This window comes from Anopheles merus, chromosome X (assembly GCF_017562075.2).
Source record: "Anopheles merus strain MAF chromosome X, AmerM5.1, whole genome shotgun sequence".
Taxonomy (NCBI): domain Eukaryota; kingdom Metazoa; phylum Arthropoda; class Insecta; order Diptera; family Culicidae; genus Anopheles; species Anopheles merus.
Window position 1 is genome coordinate 17,981,448 of NC_054081.1, and position 19,870 is coordinate 18,001,317.

Here is a 19,870-nt window from a genome sequence, read left to right on the forward strand (position 1 = left end):
GTAAAACATCTCCATGCAAACCTTTCCATTTGCACGACAGCCGAACAAAACGCGCACCCCATGCCCTGCGCTAGTGCGTCCAAAGCAACCATCCAAAACAATACCCAACCAGAGAAGAGAGACCACCTCCTCCCTCCCATCGTTCTCCAGCATCCAGCCTGCTTCGCAGGCGAGCTGCGGAAAAGTGCTTCCACCGTCACGCTGCAACATCGTCACCGATCGATGCGTTTTACTTTCTTTGCTGTACCCTGCACCCTGCTGACACACCCAGAAAAGGGTTGGCCACGCTTTGCTCGAGCAAAAATCCCCTCGCTCCGTTCAGCAACCTTCGCTCCCTTCATTATTATCGAGTAGCCCGTGTACGGCACGGGCTGCATAAACATAGGAGGGGTTTTTCCCCGCAACCCCCTGTCGCTTTGCAGCAGCTCACCGTTGCCGGAAAGTCTGGGAAAGCCGTTGGATGCAACGACCAAACACACACACGCACATGAGCACACGATAAAAAGAACGAGATTCGAAGCGCAAGCGGACACCCTTTGCTGCGGTTTCGAGATGATTGCCTACTCATTGCATTGGATTTCCACCATCGCTTCGCTAAACTCGCTCGGACACGGGGAAGGGAACGGGGTAAAAGGACAGTCCACTCGAACCGGTGCCGGTCAAGCGCTTTTGCTCACGTGCACGCATGCGTGGACTTTATTTTATTTCATTTTGTTTTTTTGTTTGCCCGTTGTTGCTTTTTATGTAGTTTGGGTACACGGATACACCTCCACATCAGCATCGGTCGAGTGAAAAGTTGTCGTGAGTGTTGGTGAGGTTGGTTTATACTCGAGAAAACCCGCGAGACAAGTGTATTGCGTGCCGTGTGCAATAGAACGGGAGCCGTGCCTTACTTGCGAGGTGAGTGTGTGTCCGTGTGACACACATATCCGCACACAAATATTCTGATGTCCTGTTCGAAAGCATCCCTAGCAGCGGAAAGCAAGCTGTACGATAAAGGAGTTTACTACTCAGCATTTTGAGTTTTTGAAGTAATGCAAGGAAACGATCCAAACTCTCAATTTGCTATTAACTACACTACACAAACGCGGTCTGGTTTCGTCGTCCAGCTAATTCTTCAGCACCGGATACGACGAGCGTGTGTTAGTGATGCGCAAAAGGAACCGGATATGACTTGTACTTTCTTGATCCTTTGGAGCCTTTTAATACTCTCTCTCTCTCTCTCTCTCTCTCTCTCTCTCTCTTTCACACACTCTTTTTATACCGCTCTCTCTCTCTCTCTCTCTCTCTCTCTCTCTCTCTCTCTCTCTCTCTCTCTCTCTCCTACGCTTCTAAAGGAAAATCCACTTTCTCTATTTCTTACTTCTCTCTCTCTCTCTCTCTCTCTCTCTTTCTCGCTCTCACTATCACTCGCACGTTAGTATTGGTGATCGGTAGCTCGCTGTGTGTGCACCGTACGCCAGGTCCTCGCTAGGCTCCCGATTCACTGTTCGCATCAACTTCAATCCAGTGTATATTTTCCCGTGCTAGACAAGTTAATTTTTCGTCCGTTCGTACATCATCTTGATTTTGCGGTTTTGAGTTTGTGCCGTCTTTGATTGATATACGTACGTACCCATCTCTATACACGCATAAAGCAAGCATATTTTTTAAATATCTTTATACCGACAACTACAAAATATCTTCCTATCAACCGATTCCGGAGGTTCTAGAAGCACAGAACAGCTCCCTCAGACTCCCACCTAACCGAAAAAGTCTGCGGGATAAATGGGGTCCGTTCCGGGTGGTGGTCCAGAACATTCCAGCGGTTTCCCGGCTAAGCTGCCTCCCCCGCCCGATCTCGTGTGAAAAAGGTGTCAGTTGAAAGCAAAAAATGAAGGTGTTTCAGGCTCGGTTTTTCGAGATTTCGGGCCGGGATTTTCGGGAGTATTGCACTGGTTTGCTAGTCTAACGCTCAGGGAACCGAATTTTCACACCCCATCTTGCCCAAGTGTGTGTGTGTGTATGTATGTGTGTGTGAGTGTGTGTATGTGTGAGAGTGTGAGGAAAACGCCGGTCCAATAGATCTGGGAGATAGTAACCGCCAGAAACACTTCTGCCTACATTGTACCATTGTACGTAAATAATCCGTTCCCTATCGTAGCCTGGGGCAGATGGGCAAGTGGTCCTTTTCAAAGAACCACGAAGAACCTGACATGAAAATGTATCTCAAAAAGAGGTATCTCTTGTATGTCTTTTTTTTTTGTTGCTTTGAGAGGGTTCGATTGGGAAGACGATTTAGTCCTTGCTCCTCCCGCTTGTCCCTTTACTACCACTGCTTCTTGGTGGTAAGGGGAGCGTGGCACGCATATCCACGCTAGCAGGTCGATGTAATCGATCCAAATAACAATTTTTTTACGGTCCTAACCCACGCATCTACAGCATCTTAACAGTCCTGGCCAATGTGTCGAGCAGGCGCTCAACATCGCTACCCCGCCAACACTGCCCTTTTTGCGATGTCCCAGTTGTCAGCGCCTAAAAACGAGGACCGGCGCACAGTCCTGCGACTTGAGAAAGAGAGAGAGCGAGGCGTGCGAATGACAAAAAGGAGAGTTTTTCGTAGAGCGTTACGATCCGGTCGCGTACTCTCGGAAATCTGCCCTTGCAAAGCACTGTGGCCGAAGCACGGTATGGTTTGCGTAAGGCTCGGAGGGTATGTCGTGGCCAGCGTACCGGCCACAGCGCACACCACTACACGACGCCCCGACAAAACGGCAGGCGCAGTGGCAGTAAACAAGCCTCGAGCCGAGAGGTGGACAGGATAGGAGATAGCAAAACCGAGATAGAGCAAACGAGAGAAAAGTTAGTGAGAGAGCAAGTAAGTGCGCCCGTATGGTTACGTGCTGGCGGAACCTTTCCCAGACCCGACACGATATCTGTGTTCGTCTACCGACGGGCAGGCTCACGCTCGTTTGCAGACATCGCAGCAACTAAAGTGACCCCCACCCCCCGGTTCCACGAGTGTGCGTGGCGATCCGGCAGTCTGATTTTATCCTCTACACGGCGCAGGCCAGCCCTGTTGTGTGAGCCTTCTGCGTGGCACGGAACGGTTTCTAGGTGATAAGGCAACTACAAGTAATATTTCTAGTCATTTAGGTATATGTATACACACACACTTTCCATATACGTACACAACAATAAGGAAAATAAGGCGAAACAAGGAAAACCCATACAAAAACATCATAAGAAGGCAACACTTTTTCGACGCACTTTCTGCGAATCGCGTCAGCACGTAGCGCGCGGCAAATGCTACGGATAGTGTAAAGGGTTGGATCCTTTCGAGATCTGCGTGTGTTTGTGTGTGTGTGTGTGTGTGTGTGTGTGGGTGTGTGTGTGTGTGTGTGTGTGTGTGTGGTGTGTGTGTGTGTATGTGTATGTGAGTGTGTTGTTGTGTGAAATTGGAAGAAGTAGCAAGGGTGAAACCCGTACTCTGTACAACTCCAATCCACAGTCGGCAGGCGTGAGGGATCTCACCGTAACTATAAAGGCTAGAGGTTTTTTTATTGGTAAGTGTCAGCGACCTCTCCGTATCCTTATCGCAAGCGAAGAATAGGGGGAAAGCACGAAGGCAGGTAAGGGAGTGTGTGTGTGTGTGTGTGTGTGTGTGTGGTGTGTGTGTGTGTGTGTGTGTGTGTGTGTGTGTGTGTGTGTGTGTGTGTGTGTGGGATATGTTCTGGTGTGTTCTTGTAAAAAGTGCTGCAACATCATGGTGTAAATCTTGCTCAGGTCTCTTGCTCCCTTGTTTCACCCTCGTTGCGATTTGGTCCTTCGAAGCGGATTTTTGGCTAACAATTTTGCTGGGGTGGGTACAGAGTGCTACTATGGATCTAGCTTCCTCTACTTATCGGTGGCTGTGCGGTACCAGATTATGGTTAAATGGTTTGCTATCCTTTCTGAAGGAATGGTGTCCCTCGAGCCTTAATACAGACGAGGGATTTCCACCAGTGGCACTAGTAGCACGAGCGTGTGAGACAGCGAGGAACTTCTAGGGAAGTAGAATGAGGATTTTGAAGAAAAAAAAAAGCAGACCGGGCACGCGCACAAACAGCCTAGCAGAACCGCAGATCTGTTCCTTGATACGGCACGTGTCTCCGCTCTTTTGCTGTTTTAGCAAGGGGGCAGCCCACTCGGATCGGTCCATCAGCCCGGACGTTACTTTGAAACAAGTGCACCAGCGGTGCGCTCTTTGATATGCCCGCATTCGACCCCGAAGCACTGGATTTGTTGCTCCGGACAGTTGCTCTTGAACGTGTCTATCGGTGCGTGAGGCCTCTTGAACATTACACAGAGCGGGGTTGCTTGCGTTCAAAACTACGTTATCCATAATGGAAGAAGATGCCAGCCCGTCTGTACGTTATCCAGCCGTTTTTGGTTAGATGGAATGATTTTCCTTGCGTGTTGTTCACCATCAACCGTACCCATGTGTGCCAGTAAAAACTACAGACCGGGTAGTAAGCGAGATCCTATGTTTCCAGTACCAATGCGGCCCTCCTCAAAAACACTTATTTATTGCGGAATAGCGTGGTAACACCTCGTTTTCGGCGTATTACCCACCTTTTTGTCCACCCAGCACTGGCCCAAGCACGGAACGGAGTCCTAATTAAAACCTTCCCCTTTGCCACCATATCCTTATACCGGCGTCATGTATCGAGGGTACCAGCTAGCTGTCAGAAGAAACACCTCGGGCAGTGGCAGTGGCGCTAAAGTCGCCAAAGTCCCGGGGTTCTTGATATCTTGATATGATGTGTTCTAACCATGGCTGGGGCAAGACGCCCTCACGCCCCGAATGGATTCAATGGTGTTTTCGAACGCGCCGCTGTGTAGGGTGTGCGCAACCCTCGCACATAAGCTCGCAGCCGCAAAGATCCCCAGGCACAGCGCGCAGGAAATAGGTCAAGCAGTGGAGCACAGCATGGCCCTCGGTTGCGTCTGGAGTCTAGACGTAGCGGGTACGAAGGACGCCGGTGTGAATGAGAAACGGTAACACCTCAGCCTGCGACCACCAGAACGCCCGTAAGGTTCCAATGTAACCACCTCCACGCCCTCCTTCCCCCCTCGCGCACATGTGGGAGGCGTTTTAGGAGGTGATAGACACGCGACATACACACACACTATGTAAAGAGCGTACGTAGCCAGGCGCGGCTTCTTCAACCAAACTACAGTCAGCCCAGACGCATTCCCTGCTCGCTGTGTCTGTAGGCGGTGTGTCTGTGTGTGTATGTGTGTGTGTGTGTATTTGTGTGTGAGTTTTTTTACTATCCTCCCCCTGTAGAATGTTCCAGTACCATTTTCCCGAACGAGGCGCACACGTGTGGGTCTGTGTGAGTGTGTGGCTGGTTCAGCGAGAGCGTAACCTCAGGATATTCGTGGCGTGCATGCTCACGGCTTTTGCTCGCCGTGTTTCTATGTATGTGTGTGTTTGTTGGTTTGTGCTTTTCATTCTCAAGTGTCGACGCACTCTCCAGCCCCGAGTGACGGCGAATGTAGGGTGGATTCATAAATCTTTGCCCACTCACACACACCCTCGCTGCACTCGCTCGCTCACGGGAACTAGGGCAAAGGCTAGGCGAGGAGATTGTGCGCGAGACCGTGCTAAATACAACTACACACGGCCACACACCCACACCAGCAGACAAATGCCATCTCGAGACGATGTATACGCAATTGCATAATTTATCATGTTCTAGCGAAGCGTGAAAGCAAAAGGTAGAAAGGGCGTTTCCTTGCTTCATAGGAGCAACACGAAAAATCACGACCAATTATGTTCGCCTAATCAGAATCCAAAACTCAACCAAAAACCGGCAAAATGGGAGCCGGAAGGAAATTTTACACCCTGCTGGCGCTCGCCGTGTTATGTAACGGTGGTTGCTATGGATTTTTGCTGGCAGAACTTACAACGTTGTTGCTTGTAAGGACGTTGCTTCCGGTTTTCTGTTCGATCAATCAAGCTAGCAAGCAAACGCCCTGAAACACATGTAACCCAATATCCAGTGAGAAAAAGAGACACAGAGAGAGATCTGTAAATCGATAAATTAATCCTTTTACTATCAGAATGATTACAACTCGCCTACATATCTCAATACTTATTGAACATTTCACAAAAGATGGATTTATCAGTCAACTTATTCCCGAAAAACCGATCCCCAATCGTCCATTTACCAGTAGTTTTGAATTGCACCCAGGTTTATTCCATTTTCGAGTCGCTTGTGCATGTGGGTGTGTAGTGTCCGAAAAACAAACATTTTTACTACATTCTTCATTCAGCTTCATTTGGGCAAAGGCGTGTACAAAAGCGGCTCGTAAGCTCCCGCTCGTGTGTTTTGCGTGTGTAATTAACAGTGTGCGAAATGATTTTAGCACCACCACCACCACAACCCTACTTCTTGGCACCTCATTCGGTTCGGGGCCCTTAGGGATAATTTTCCTCTCTTATGCTCTCTTCCGTTTTAACGCACACCAACACAGACGACGATGACAATCACGAGGAGAGCGATTCCGAACGCTCGATTGCCTACATTTGGGCGCGGACTTTCCCTTTTCGAGGGTTTGCGAGGATGAGTACGAGCGCGCGATCCTTTTTTTCGGGTTTGGTTTTCGTATTCTCTCTCTCACTCTCTCACACATACACACACTCACACGCAAATGCGTCGAGCGCGCGAGAGCGTCAGGAAGTGAGAGAGCCGCCGTGTGCGGCTGCTAAAAATTTTATCAATGCCACGGGTTCGAGCAGTTCTCTCCGATCTGCTGAAAATGTCGAGCGTCCCCAGTACGCCTAGCGCGCTCTGTCGTTCTGTGCTACAACGCCGGTGAATGGTTGTTTAAAATAAGGCTAGCCGGAATTTGCAGACCATTTCTTCATCCTCTGAGCTCCGTCTGCGTGGCTTTCTGTGTGTGTGTATGTGCGTGTGTGTGTGTGACGGAGGTGCGTTTTATATTATTTCTTTCCCGGGTGGACTAAATAACAGTTTCGTTCGATTGTGCGAGATTAGAGCCTAGAATTTCGAGGCAAGCTTTCGCGTGTATCCTTCACCCAGATAAGGTACAATCTCTTCGGCAAGGTGTCAGTTTAAAGGCTAGTTGTAGACCAAGTTGCTAGCCCTTTCCTCCCATAAGCTTGTACCCTCCGGCCCGCACTGTGCGTTGGCGTTGCTGCTGTGGTAAGGCTAGCCAACACAGCGAGTGCGCATTACACAGCAATTTCGAACACCGTGAACCGCCAGATGAACCGTCTCGCGTCCCTGGTTTGCACGGTGTGGCAATCGATTTTTGAGTCCTTTTCGAGGTAGCGCGATAGAGCGGGATAGAAATAGGGAGAGAAAGCAAGAGTGAGAGCAAAAAGTGTGAGCGCAGCGGCCACGGAGCGGAACCAAACAGGGCGCACCTTAGTGAAACGGAGATACACGCCCTTACCCTTCGAAAAACAAGGGGAAAGAAATGTTGGAACCTTTCGTTGTAGAGGAGCGCGTTTTTTTTTCGCGCTCGTAAGACAGCTCACACCAGCTATTTTGCTGGTTGGCGCAAAGGAGCGCGCAATAAGAAGCTAGAAACATAGCTGGGCTGGGAAAAAGGAAAAAAAAAACGTTTCTGAACTGAATTTTCCTAACTTTACGCTGTTTTTTCAGATACCAGAGATTTGGATTACCGTTACGACCGTTTTCCGTCGCATAATCTACAACACCCCGGATCGGAATAAGGGCTGTAGCTGCGCAACCAGGCAAAGTCAGAAGTTCATCTGTACGGTGCGGCATTGCAGAACGTTAGCACATACACACAGCGGAACCAACGACCAGGAAGTGCATACTTCAGAAAACGGAAGAAGTAAGAAATAGAAGAAAAAAACACGAAAGGACATCTACAGCCGACCGGGCGCGAAACGAACGGAAAACGGGCAATGAGAACGGAACGCAGAACACTATTTACATAGGAAAACGGTAGCCGAAAAAGAAAGGGAGTAGGTGGAAAACAAAAGATCAATTGCTTCCTATTTACAAAATTATCCTAGTAAAGATTAACTATATAATCTTACAACACGCGTACACGACAAAAGGTAAACAGCAAGTATTAAAAAATAAAATAAAACCGGAGGTAAGCGAAAGCGCCAACCAAACTGCGTGTCCACGACGAACGGCTAGAGCAGCTAGAACCCATCAACCTTGCGAGGCGAAACTAGCTAACCACTACAGGCACGCAAAGGAAGCGAAGGCAGGAGCCAATTCCAAGATTCCGCGCGCTGTAATAGCCAGACAAACATACACCAACATACACCAGTAACACACGCCGTACGCCGACTAGCCGGTGCCGGTATTGTGCCCAACTTCCAAAAACGCCAGCAGCCTCCGCAACCCAGGAAACATCCCCTCCGCAACACGAGTGAAGCCGATATCTAGTGACACAGTGAGGTGACAGCTGCACGACAATCAACATTAGCATTCAAACAAAGAGAACAAAAAACCAAGAGTGAAATTTAAAAGACAACAAAACAACATAAACAATACTCCATCCCCGCCCCGCCACCCCCTCCCTACCGCTCTCGCGTGACTCCCGCAGTAGCGCCACTGGAGGCCTAAACCCCCGGTCCGTGGGCGAAAGCACCGTCTCGAGTGTCTCACTACCACTACTGGCCGGATCACGTACACATCGGCAAACCAAACAGCAGCCGAACTGACCAGCTTCCGCAGTGTAATTAGCAGAGCAGCAGAAGCAATATAAACCTGCAGTATTCACATTCCAACGGCGTGCAAACCGGGGGATAAGAAAACACACACCCGCCAACGAGGAGAAAAAATACATACCCCTGGTGCACACCTACGTCACGCCCGTAGCGGCCAACTATATATATACATATACATGTATGTGTGTATAAAAGGGTAAAAATCTTCTTTAACCGTACAACACTAGCACAAATTTCCCGTCGTAAACAAAGCAACGAACAAGTGCAAGGCAGAGCCGAGCAAGCGAGATAGGTGTGGAAAACGAGTAAAAGTTGACCGCAGGATTTTTTAAGAATGCAAAAGAAAGCCAAGCAATTTAGCAAAGCAAAGTATAGCGAAAACCATTAAATATTCTAGTCAAAACAACAAAAACAACAACAAAACAAACGCATAAAATCACCAACCCTTTTCATCCTCCCCCATCACGCCACGGTTTAGAAATCGTCCGCGGTATATTGGCTGTTTGAGCGAATTTTTACTACGAAAGTGCAAAGCGCTTTATAGAAAAAGGAAAAGGAAGTCTGTTCTTAACTCACCCAACAATTTCCAGTTTTTTCGAGCGTAAGCGACGTACACGAGTAGGTGTGGTTTGGACGTGAGTGTGTGTTTGAGTGTATGAAAGAGAAAGCAAGAGAGTGTGTGTAGCGTGTGTTTATAAAAAGGAAAAGCGCGCGTGCAATACTTACGAAAATTCACTTAGCCAGGTGAACGGGGTACAGCAGCAGTAAGCAGTACCGGAATATAGCGAGAGAGAAAACGAAAGACAGCAACTAGTCACAAACGCAGCCAGCACTACTGGACAGCCGAGCCCCTCCCCCCTCATCTATCTAATCGCTTCCCCTCTCTATTGATCGAACCAGCAAAGGTGCCCCCACTCAGTGAACTCAGAGAACAAACACTCACGTGCTGTGGCGAGCTGCGCGCAACAGAACAAATAAAAAGCAACAGCGAATCCATCCATCTTATTAAGATTAGCGAACACAGTAGTACCGCGGCAGCCGGCGACACGATGATCTCCAACGGATTGGAAACAGTGCAGCAGAATGGGCGCTCCGGCTCGATCGGCAGCGGCCAGGAGGATAGCAAGACTAATCTGATCGTAAACTATCTGCCGCAGACGATGACACAGGAGGAGGTGAAGTCGCTCTTCTCCAGCATCGGCGATGTTGAGAGCTGCAAGCTGATCCGCGACAAAGTCACCGGTAAGTAGTTGGGAAGGTTGGGAGCCTGCCACGACAACACTAAACATTGTTCCCCTGTCCCCTTTATCTTGCCCAACGCACACAGGACAAAGTCTCGGGTACGGGTTTGTCAACTACCACCGGCCGGAGGACGCAGAAAAAGCAATCAACACGTTCAACGGGCTGCGCCTGCAGAACAAAACGATCAAGGTGTCGTTCGCCCGGCCAAGCTCGGATGCGATCAAGGGCGCCAACCTGTACGTGTCCGGTCTGTCCAAGAGCATGACCCAGCAAGACCTGGAGAATCTGTTCAACGCGTACGGGCAGATCATCACCTCCCGCATACTATGTGATAACATTACCGGCCTATCGAAGGGCGTCGGCTTCATCCGGTTCGACCAGCGCTCGGAGGCGGAACGGGCGATCCAGCAGCTGAACGGCACGACACCGAAGGGTGCCTCCGAGCCGATCACGGTGAAGTTTGCCAACAATCCTAGCAATAACATCAACAAGGCGATCCCACCGCTGGCGGCGTACCTAACACCAACACCGAACCTGCGCCGCTTCCCACCGGGACCGATCCATCCGCTCAGCGGCAGATTCAGGTAAGCCGCCGATTGCTGTTTGTGTATAACTTTTGCTGTTGCTATTGTTGTGGTCATTTGCTTTACACGTGCGTGTTGTCAACCTAGTCGAGCATCCGAACTGCACCCATCAATCAACAAGCTAGCTGCTATCAAACTGGACCGAGAGGACATCTGCAATCAGTCTCCCTATGCGAGTCAACCTATGCGTTTGATCGCTATGTCTGACAACTGGAGACACACGCACGTGATCGCGACTCATTCGTAGGCGACAGAAAAGTGGGTTAACAAGGAAAAGCAATCGTTCGCACCTGTGTGACTACGAAATAGTGACGCACCTTCTGTTGCGACTATCCTTTGTTAGCACCTTGTTAACACATAGTCATCAGATTCTGTCTACTCACATCGTTCTATAAAATTATTTTTCTCTCTTTCTCTTTCTTCCTTTTTGTATCATCCTTCGCGCCATCGTCACCTCCTCTTCCGCTGGCTTACCCGTTTCTGCCGTAAAGCCTGCCATCAAACTTTAGCCGCTACTCGCCCCTCACCGGCGACCTAGGCAGCTCAGTATTATCCGCAAACGCAATCAACGGTTCCGGCTGGTGCATCTTCGTGTATAACCTCGCGCCGGAAACGGAAGAGAACGTGCTCTGGCAGCTGTTCGGTCCGTTCGGTGCGGTCCAGAGCGTGAAGGTAATCAAGGACCTGCAGACGAACAAGTGCAAAGGTTTCGGTTTCGTTACGATGACCAACTACGACGAGGCCGTCGTCGCCGTCCAGTCGCTCAACGGCTACACGCTCGGCAACCGCGTCCTGCAGGTTAGCTTCAAGACTAACAACACCAAGTCAAAGGCCAATTAAAAATGGGAAAAATTTTAAGTTTCTTTAAACCGTTTTACACTTATGCTCCCGGGGTTTTCGATTCACTTTGATGCATTTACCACCCACCAGTCCATTGTGTACCCATTATGGGTAAGATTTACTGCGATTAAGATTGGATTTGTTTATTTTCTCTCTCTCTCGTGCTTTCTACCATTCTGCACGTTTTTACCCTTGATTCTGCATACACGATTGTGTGCAATTGGTTTTTTTATCTTTAAGTTTAAACTGGCTTCCAAGATGCAGGAAGATTTTAGCAGCACCCTCATTTTGAACATTATTATTAAAATTTGATGCAAACATGCAAATCATACGAATGTTGTGTATGAAACGGTAGTCCCACTCTTGGCAGGGAGCTGTAATGTTGACTTTGTGTGGAGCATAATATTAATTTTACATACCAAACAACACAAAACTAGCAAAACTATCCCAAGTAGCAAAACCGACAACATGCGCACATGTGGCATACAAAGTAAACAGGGGCAGAAACACGCACAATGCGATCACGTCAGTGATCGCTAGAATAGCGCCGTAAGTTGGTGCATCTTGAACCATCGATATCCCCGCCAGTCTAATGTCTGTGTTTTTTTCCAAAAACCTCAGTATGACGAGTCTTCTCGAAAAATGGTGCAATAATTATTTCCTTGGCCATACTAACCCATTACTAGCGATTAAGGATGAATGTTTTTAATTTCAAGACTATATATGTGAGCATGTGCAAAGGTTATGCCGGCCATTTCAAATGATGCAGTCAGTTTTGTTTCCACCCTTTTTCCCCGTGAAAGCCCCCAAAATGGCACCTTAGTGAAATTGATAACTAGAGTCAAATTGCCCAAAACGCTCAAATAATCTTTGTAAAGCAAATATATTAAATGTAAATGATATTTTAGAATGGTGAAAAACGGAAGGTATGATGTAAAAAAAAAAAACGAACACGCTTGCAGAGCTTCTGCTCTGATATAGAAACTGGGAATAGCTATACCCGACTAGTTTTTACCAATCGTGGCTGTCACAAGCTGTGTGAAACATTGAGAGGGTTTAGAGCAAAGAGCAGTGAAAAGAAAGGAAATTGAAGGAAAAATAATTGGGCAGCATTCGCAAGGTGTGACAGACCGCGTAAAAGAGAGCTCTCCCGCCTAATATCGAAATACAAGTCTAGAACAATGTGTATGTGCAATAATAATCAATCTAAAACGAACAAAAAGCAAGGCCGACGGCATTCGAGAACAACTGTGAATTAATAATATATAGTTTAGCAAAATCCATATAAATGCCACCTGGGGACGGTGGAAACAAAAATGACGCGCAGTCATTGGAGGCCGCGCCGCATCACCGCACGGCGAACGGCAGGAGAGTTTTATGATTAGGTCAGGTCGATTTATTTTCTCACACGCTTATCGCGTAAATATATTTATTGACTTATTTGTTTATTTTTTATTTATTTATTTATTGACCTATTTATTTGCTCACTTATCACCACTTAGTTGGTAGGTAGCGTTACTCACGCACCGCGAGCGAGGACGATAAGTTTAAACACCTCAGCGTGACAACCCCGTTACGCTTCTCCGCACGGTTTACACTTTGCAGATTTGAAATATGTTAACCGAAATGGTAACATACTAAGGTGGGGTACTACATTGCCACTAAGGAAATACAGCAGACAAATCCTGGCAAGTGAGCTCCAGCCGCCTTGATAATTAAAAGAGCGCACCTTGCGGAAGAGCGAAGAATCTTCTCACTCTCTCCTGCGTGCCCCTCGGTAATAACTATTTTGTACCGCCTCTCCATCTCATTCTATTCTAATCTTATTTATCTGTACTGTACTCACAAACTAAGTAAGCCAAGTATTTATCTCTTACCTTATCATTCTTAATGAGTAATGAATTATTAATAATTCGATGTATCAGCATTATTCAAAACCAAAAAAAGAAAAAGAAAGGCATTATGGTGTGCGCAAGCCTGCGTTTGTGATTCAGAGTACATCAAAACACAACACTTGTTTGATCTCAGCTTGTTCCTCACCGAAGCTAAAGCAAATGTAACCAGCCACTAGCAATCAAAGAAGATTTGCACACACACCCTAACGCACCGGACTGGCGAAATGCCTTCAAAGGAAAGGAAGAAGGAAAAGAGGAGAAAAGACACAAATAAGGAATATATTACGTTCCATGTACCATTTTCTTTCAATTTTAACTATTTAATTCCAATTAATCGAATAATTGTATCGTATTATCCCCGTATGTAAAGCTCGCAACATGCAAACGATTATTATGAATAGTAATTTATCTTCAGGTACTCGATTCGCCCCATTTCTCTCTTTCTCTCTTGCGTACGCACCAACAGCACGCTCTTTACTAAGCGTTCCTTATTTAACGTCGCTGTTAAGCTAAAATGATTCAATCCAGTAGCCAGAGAGGTGAGAAAGCAATAGAGCCAACATATGCTAGGCAGTGCAAACGCACGAGAGGGAAAGAGAGATAGAGCGCGGAAGTAGGAGAGGACGTACCATCTTGTTCTGATTCTTTAACGGAATTCGGGAGGGACAGGAGCATTTAAAATAAGTTTTAAATAAGATGTTCAATAATTTAGCACCTATGTTATTCCTAGTACGAATATGTGTGTGTGTCTCTGTGTGTTGGAGCGGTACGTAACGAAGTATGGTGATTTGCCCCTCACACTTCCCTACGCTTGTGGTGGAAGCAGGGGCACGGGAGGAGTGCAGGCGATAAAAAATTCTGAAACGTATGAGCCTAGTAGCAAAATTCCAAAATTGATACCAAATTACTTTGAACGTTAAATGAATCTTGTACGATGTGTTGCCCGCCATTACCTTCCACGCGTGTAATGGCCCGCCTCGCGAGAGATAGGGCTTTTTCGTTCTTTATGTAGCGCGGTTTTGGTGGGTGCATAATGGGAAACAGAAAAGCAAAAAACTGTATGAAAATATTACCTTATTGCTGTGTAGTGCAACTTTCAATGCGGAGGGCTGTCAAACAAAGTTGGGACGAGTATCGTGAACAAGGAACACGGAAAGTAAGATATACAATGGAACGATTAGTCAAGGGCGAGCAGAAAGAGAGCGAAACATAACGGAGCGATCTCTTTGTAGTAAAATTTTTATTCTGTGACTTTTTCACCCTTTTTCGTGTTTGTTTTTTGTGTCTTCTTTGTCCATTGAAATGGGTTTATGGACCGCAGCGAAGAATGAAACAGATACAAGAGGGAAATAATAGCAGGACAGTGTACGAAAGAAGAGAGTGAAAGGGCGCAATAAACGCGGTAAGAAAGGAAACAAACTTTAATTCATATTTAGCCGAACTAAGTTTAATAAATGAAATCTAATTGTGCTTAAACTAATCAATTTAATCAATCACTCTTTAACCTATATTTGAGAATATATGGATAATCATAATATAATTTTGGAGCAAGCAAAATTAAACTACACACAGAGAAATATGTAACGCATTCATAAAATATACATGAGCACAAAGGAGATTTAAGCGATGTAATGAAACTATTCCTACCCTACTACTTAACTTCCCGTCCTATCTCTTCCCCAAATATACAAATTCTGACGTTTTTTTATCCACGTATATACGTTGTGAATGAATTGAATGTTTTGTTTCAATTATAACAAACCATGTCATAAGCTAGGAGAGTTGCAAAACAAAAGTATGCAACAACCAATCACTCCTACAAAGACACACACGTGGTTACGCCTACACAACCATGCTATTTTGTATGATTTGAACAATAAATTGCGGGAATTTATTTTCACTTTTTAATAATTGGACAGTAACAGAATTACACAATCGAGATATGAAACGAATTTAATTCCATAGCGCTGTTTTGATAAGTTCTCGGGCGATATAAAAACAAAACTCTTTATACCGTGCGTGGGTGCGTATTTGTGTGTATGAGTTTCATGGCAATGCTCCACCACCTCGCAAGCATATAAGCATACACCTTGCTTTATGAAACAAAAATGCTATCTGGAAGCGCACAATAAAAAGCGTGGTGGAATGTAGAGACAGAAAACAAACGCGGGGCAACGGTATCATATTCTTCTAGTCAAGGTGCTTATTAGTCAAAATTCTACTTCAATTTGGTGGGCGATGTAGAACTGCTTGCATGAGGCAAGCATATTTAGCAGATACACATAACACTATTTTTATCAAAGCATACGGAGATAGGGAGGTGAGAGGAAGAATAATAGCGAAAAAGAAAACAATAACGTACACAATATTATTCGTATTTTCAATGTATTTCTGTACCCGGTAGCTGTATTTATTGTCTCGATGTGCGGTTTAGCGATCTGGAAAGCAAGCATATTCAGATAGTATTGTGATGCGGACTGCATAGATTGAGGCACTTTTGTTAAGGCATACATTGAAAGGGCCCGTTTGTAGATGGCTACACGTTTATATCCGCGCAGAGCTGCATAACATCTCTTATGGGCAGCACTGTCTATGCCATTTAACCTTAATCATTTTCTGTTCTCCTATCAAATTTATTTTCGATGTACGTCGATATTCACAATCCTCTGCCAGTGTGTTTGCGTCAAGCTGTGGTTTAAATTAGCAAGGTAAAACAGTGCACATGGGCACCCTCACACACTTAGCGATGCATGTGCAAGTATGATTATATATGAATATATATATATATATCTATGTTTACATAAGTTTTCCAAATCACATAATTTAACGAGCATATATAAAAGAACAAAACAAACTAGTATTTTGTATATTACGTACGTAAACTACTATGCAATGAAATTTCACTAGAGATTTCAGGGTTTCCCTTCGTTGCTCGTTGCCCTCAACCTAATCCTTTACTACAGGATGCCACACACTCCTAACCAAAAATGACGATAATAGCATATGTCTGTTTATGTGTGTGGGTGTATCAAAAAGAAATATTTCAATGAATTTTCTTCCCCCCGTTCGTCCATTTGCCGTAAATGAAGCAAAGATAATTCAAGTAAGCATTATGCGTTAGATTTTCCTGTTTTCATTCGTTTTTCTTCGCGCAATGACAGAAAAAAAAATGTTACAAAATGATAGAGCAGCAGAGCGAACAGGAAGAAATGGGTTAAAACAACATGAGAAAGAATAAGAAAAGAAAACACACGAATGAAACGGGAAAACAAAACATGAGCAAGGACTAAATCAGATCAGAAGAAAATCTCAACAAATGCAACCGACAAAACTAAAGGAAAATAATCTCTACTCGTTCCCCCTCACGGTGCAAAACAGGTTCAAACTCCAACACAGGGCAATCGAAATATAGTACCACAATTGGATGAAAGAAACGAAAAAAATACCCACAAAACATGTAGCAAATTGGATTTCTTCTTTAATTTGAATCAGCGATCTGTGTTGCGTTAGTAGCCTTACCGTCTCTAACGCACCGCAGAAATGCTAGTAATTTGGATAACACTTCGACACAGAAAGAAACAGCGAAAGGTTTGTTACGGTTGAGTAGCTTCAAATAGGTTTCTAGTCCAGACCCGGCCTACTTCCATATCAAATTGCTCTAAAGATGCGCCTAAAGGTAGGCTATGCGCATCACAATTGCTGTGTACGCTTTACGTCTTTCGTTTATTATTTTTCTATTTACAATTATATTTTATGCAACCTAAGCAAATACATACTTTGAACTTTGGAGCTCTTCGCCATGGTTGCATAGTTCTATAAATTCAGGGGCGCAAGCGCTATATTTTTCCACCGCACCAACGTTCATTACTCCCGGTTTGTGTTTGTTGTATTAGCGGAATGTCTCGGTGTATGTGAGTGTTAACTTTGCAAGATATACCACATGACGAAAGACTGGACTGTTTTAGATGCAAACAAAACCCATAATAAATGCTAAATCCATTGTCACTATTTGAGAACCGTGTGCGTATTTGCTGTCGAAAAGAAGCCCCAACTAAATTACTCAAGCAAAATACATTCAAGCAATTCCTCCAAATCCTCTATTCCTCCTTCACCAAAAGCTTACTGTAGCTAATGAAAGCAAACTAAGGCATGGTAGCGATACTCATACAAAGCAAACCCCTAAGCATACGCAGAAACAATGCTGAATATACCCATTTTTGAACTATTAATGTTAAATCTGGCGGTGGGTGTGACAGTGCTTAGGCAAAAGAGAACCGAAAATATACAAATATACAACACAATGAAGGTAGTTTCTTTTAGGGGAAAATTTTATAAAAAAAAAAACATGTAAAACTTACGAGAGAGGGGCATTTTTAAAACCCTCAAAATCATGTAACGTGCGAACAGCCGTATCCGGGTGTCGATTGGTACCGGCATGTCCTACAGGTAGCTAGAGCATCTCTTAATGTGTATGGGTGTGGATCAGTGCAGTGTGCACCATCGAGCAACTTTAAGGTTTTTATATAAATATATAAAAATGCAGCTTGCAGTGCGGTAAGAGCACACATGCCCGCAAACATCCATTTTGAAGTACAAGAAACTGTTTCAAAAGGAAACACACGTAATCGTAAAAGTGAGGTTATATGGACGAGCAGTAGATGAAAACAAACCAGTAATCCGTTTCCATGTGACAAGACAGATCTACAATCACCGTTCGTGAAATGAATCGTGAAATGAAATAGTCATTCCATTTTGTTTCGATTCGCAGCCACTCAAAATGGCTTGCTAATACCAAGAAGCATTTTTTTTCTGGCGTTTAAAAGGCAAGTAATTTACTAGTACGACTAGAAATTGCTTAAAAGAACTTCAGATAATCGGATTGCCTACTGTAAGGCGCAACCTATCAAATAAAATAGTCAAAACGCTCAAAGGTATGCAATTCGAAGAGCAAAATTCACCTTTAACTCGCAGAGCTGTTTTGGGAGCTTGCTATTCTTTTTGTTCTTTTTCAAAAGGCTTCAGCCTCACCTTCCAATACATTTTATGCACGAAACCACAAAATAATTAATCATAAGAAAAACGAACAAATCATTCGCAGTTGCATGCGAGACCAGGAAGACTTCAGGAAGACTTGTATAGGAAAAGGAAAACTTTGCAACCGTACCCATGTTTGTAGCCACAAAAAGGGGGTCAAAATGGTTATGACAGACAATGCAACCAAACACCAACACGATTTGTGAATCTTATAGGAAAAAAAAACAAAACATGGATGAGTGATACAAAACGAAACCAACCTAGAATTAAACACCGAATGCAAAGTGTAGCAAAAGTATTGTGCGCATACCCAGCTGGATTAAGCGAAGTGACAGCCTACCTTCATAGTGGATCGTAGCATGGTGCTTGCCATCGCATACTACTATCATTATTATCGACATTTTTAAATCGCCGCCTCATATTCCCATTTGCCCCAACCCATGAGTTCCCACTGTTCCCACCATCCTAGTACATCATTAAACTAATGTCGTCCACAAACATACGAAAAGTAATCAGGCGGGCGATGGGAAAGCCAGTTGAGCAATCCCTCCAAGGATGCACAGAAAAAGCAAAAATAAAACGAAAAACGAGTCATCGAGTCAAAACAGTAGCCGTAGCAGACTATTTTCCAGCCCAATTTTCATACAAACTGGTGGAGAATATCTTAATATTTAAAAGAACAGATATATAATATAACTAATTGATTGAATAGTGTAAGCAACTGTAATGGACTAGCAGCTGATTCCACGGTACCGAAATACCACACCGTTATTGGTTCCACATAAAATGTGGCTTCCAGGCATCCCATTATACGTCAGTGTCGTATTATATGTGAATTTGTGTCATTACTGCTTTATCTACGGGTGCACTGTTCATATTCGATAGGAACTACATATTGCTGGAAAGGGTCAACAAGAGCAGAACCCTTTCTTTTTAAGACAGATTCACGTTTCCAATGTGAATACGTTACTTCCCGTTTTTCTTCGAATAAATGTCATTTATGTTCATTTTACTCTTCCTATTTCTCCGATACCCTTTCGCCAATGAAAGCATGGTATGTTTGCCATAGCGCAACCTCCGGTATAACCGACAGTTGGATAGGATGAAATGGGGGTAATGGGAGAGCTGGAAGAGGTTGACTTGATATAAAATAATCGTGCAACAGACAATTAACTTACTGCAGAACAAAAAAAAACAAACATTTAAATATTGATGTGTGGAGATCTGAAGAGCACTATAGCTGATCGAAAACAGAAACAGCATCCAGCAAAACAATATCAGTATTCAAAGCATACACGAACATCCATTCAATCGATTGCATTTCTTGCTATTGAATGTGGGAATTAGGCAGGAGAGCCATAAATATGGGAAGCCAGCGTGAAGGAAGACGATTTAAAACAATGAAAGCAAATAAGCAACATGCGCGCAAACATTATACCAAACACAAACATAAGACAAAATTGTATGTTACTTCTGGAGATTTAAAACCAAAAACACAAAGCTGACAATTCGATAATAAATCAGAAAACAAAAACCGTCCATGTGTAGAGATTTGCTTGGCATGC

The 19,870-nt window shown here is 44.8% G+C and overlaps 1 protein-coding gene across 7 annotated transcripts; it reads left to right on the forward strand.

Moving 5' to 3' along the window:
* The first annotated feature begins 1,471 nt into the window (after positions 1-1,471).
* LOC121595633 (ELAV-like protein 2) lies at positions 1,472-19,840 on the forward strand. 7 transcript variants are annotated; one of them, XM_041919741.1, is made up of 4 exons: positions 1,472-1,607; positions 7,662-9,952; positions 10,038-10,536; positions 11,028-19,840. In XM_041919741.1, the coding sequence occupies exons 2-4, from the start codon at positions 9,760-9,762 to the stop codon at positions 11,374-11,376; spliced, it is 1,041 nt and encodes a 346-aa protein (XP_041775675.1). In that variant the 5' UTR covers positions 1,472-1,607; positions 7,662-9,759; the 3' UTR covers positions 11,377-19,840. The 7 variants fall into 7 exon arrangements, with proteins under 7 accessions (XP_041775675.1, XP_041775708.1, XP_041775695.1 ...); XM_041919774.1 differs by lacking the exon at positions 1,472-1,607 and adding an exon at positions 2,721-3,135; XM_041919761.1 differs by lacking the exon at positions 1,472-1,607 and adding an exon at positions 2,721-3,114.
* The last annotated feature ends 30 nt before the right edge of the window (positions 19,841-19,870 follow it).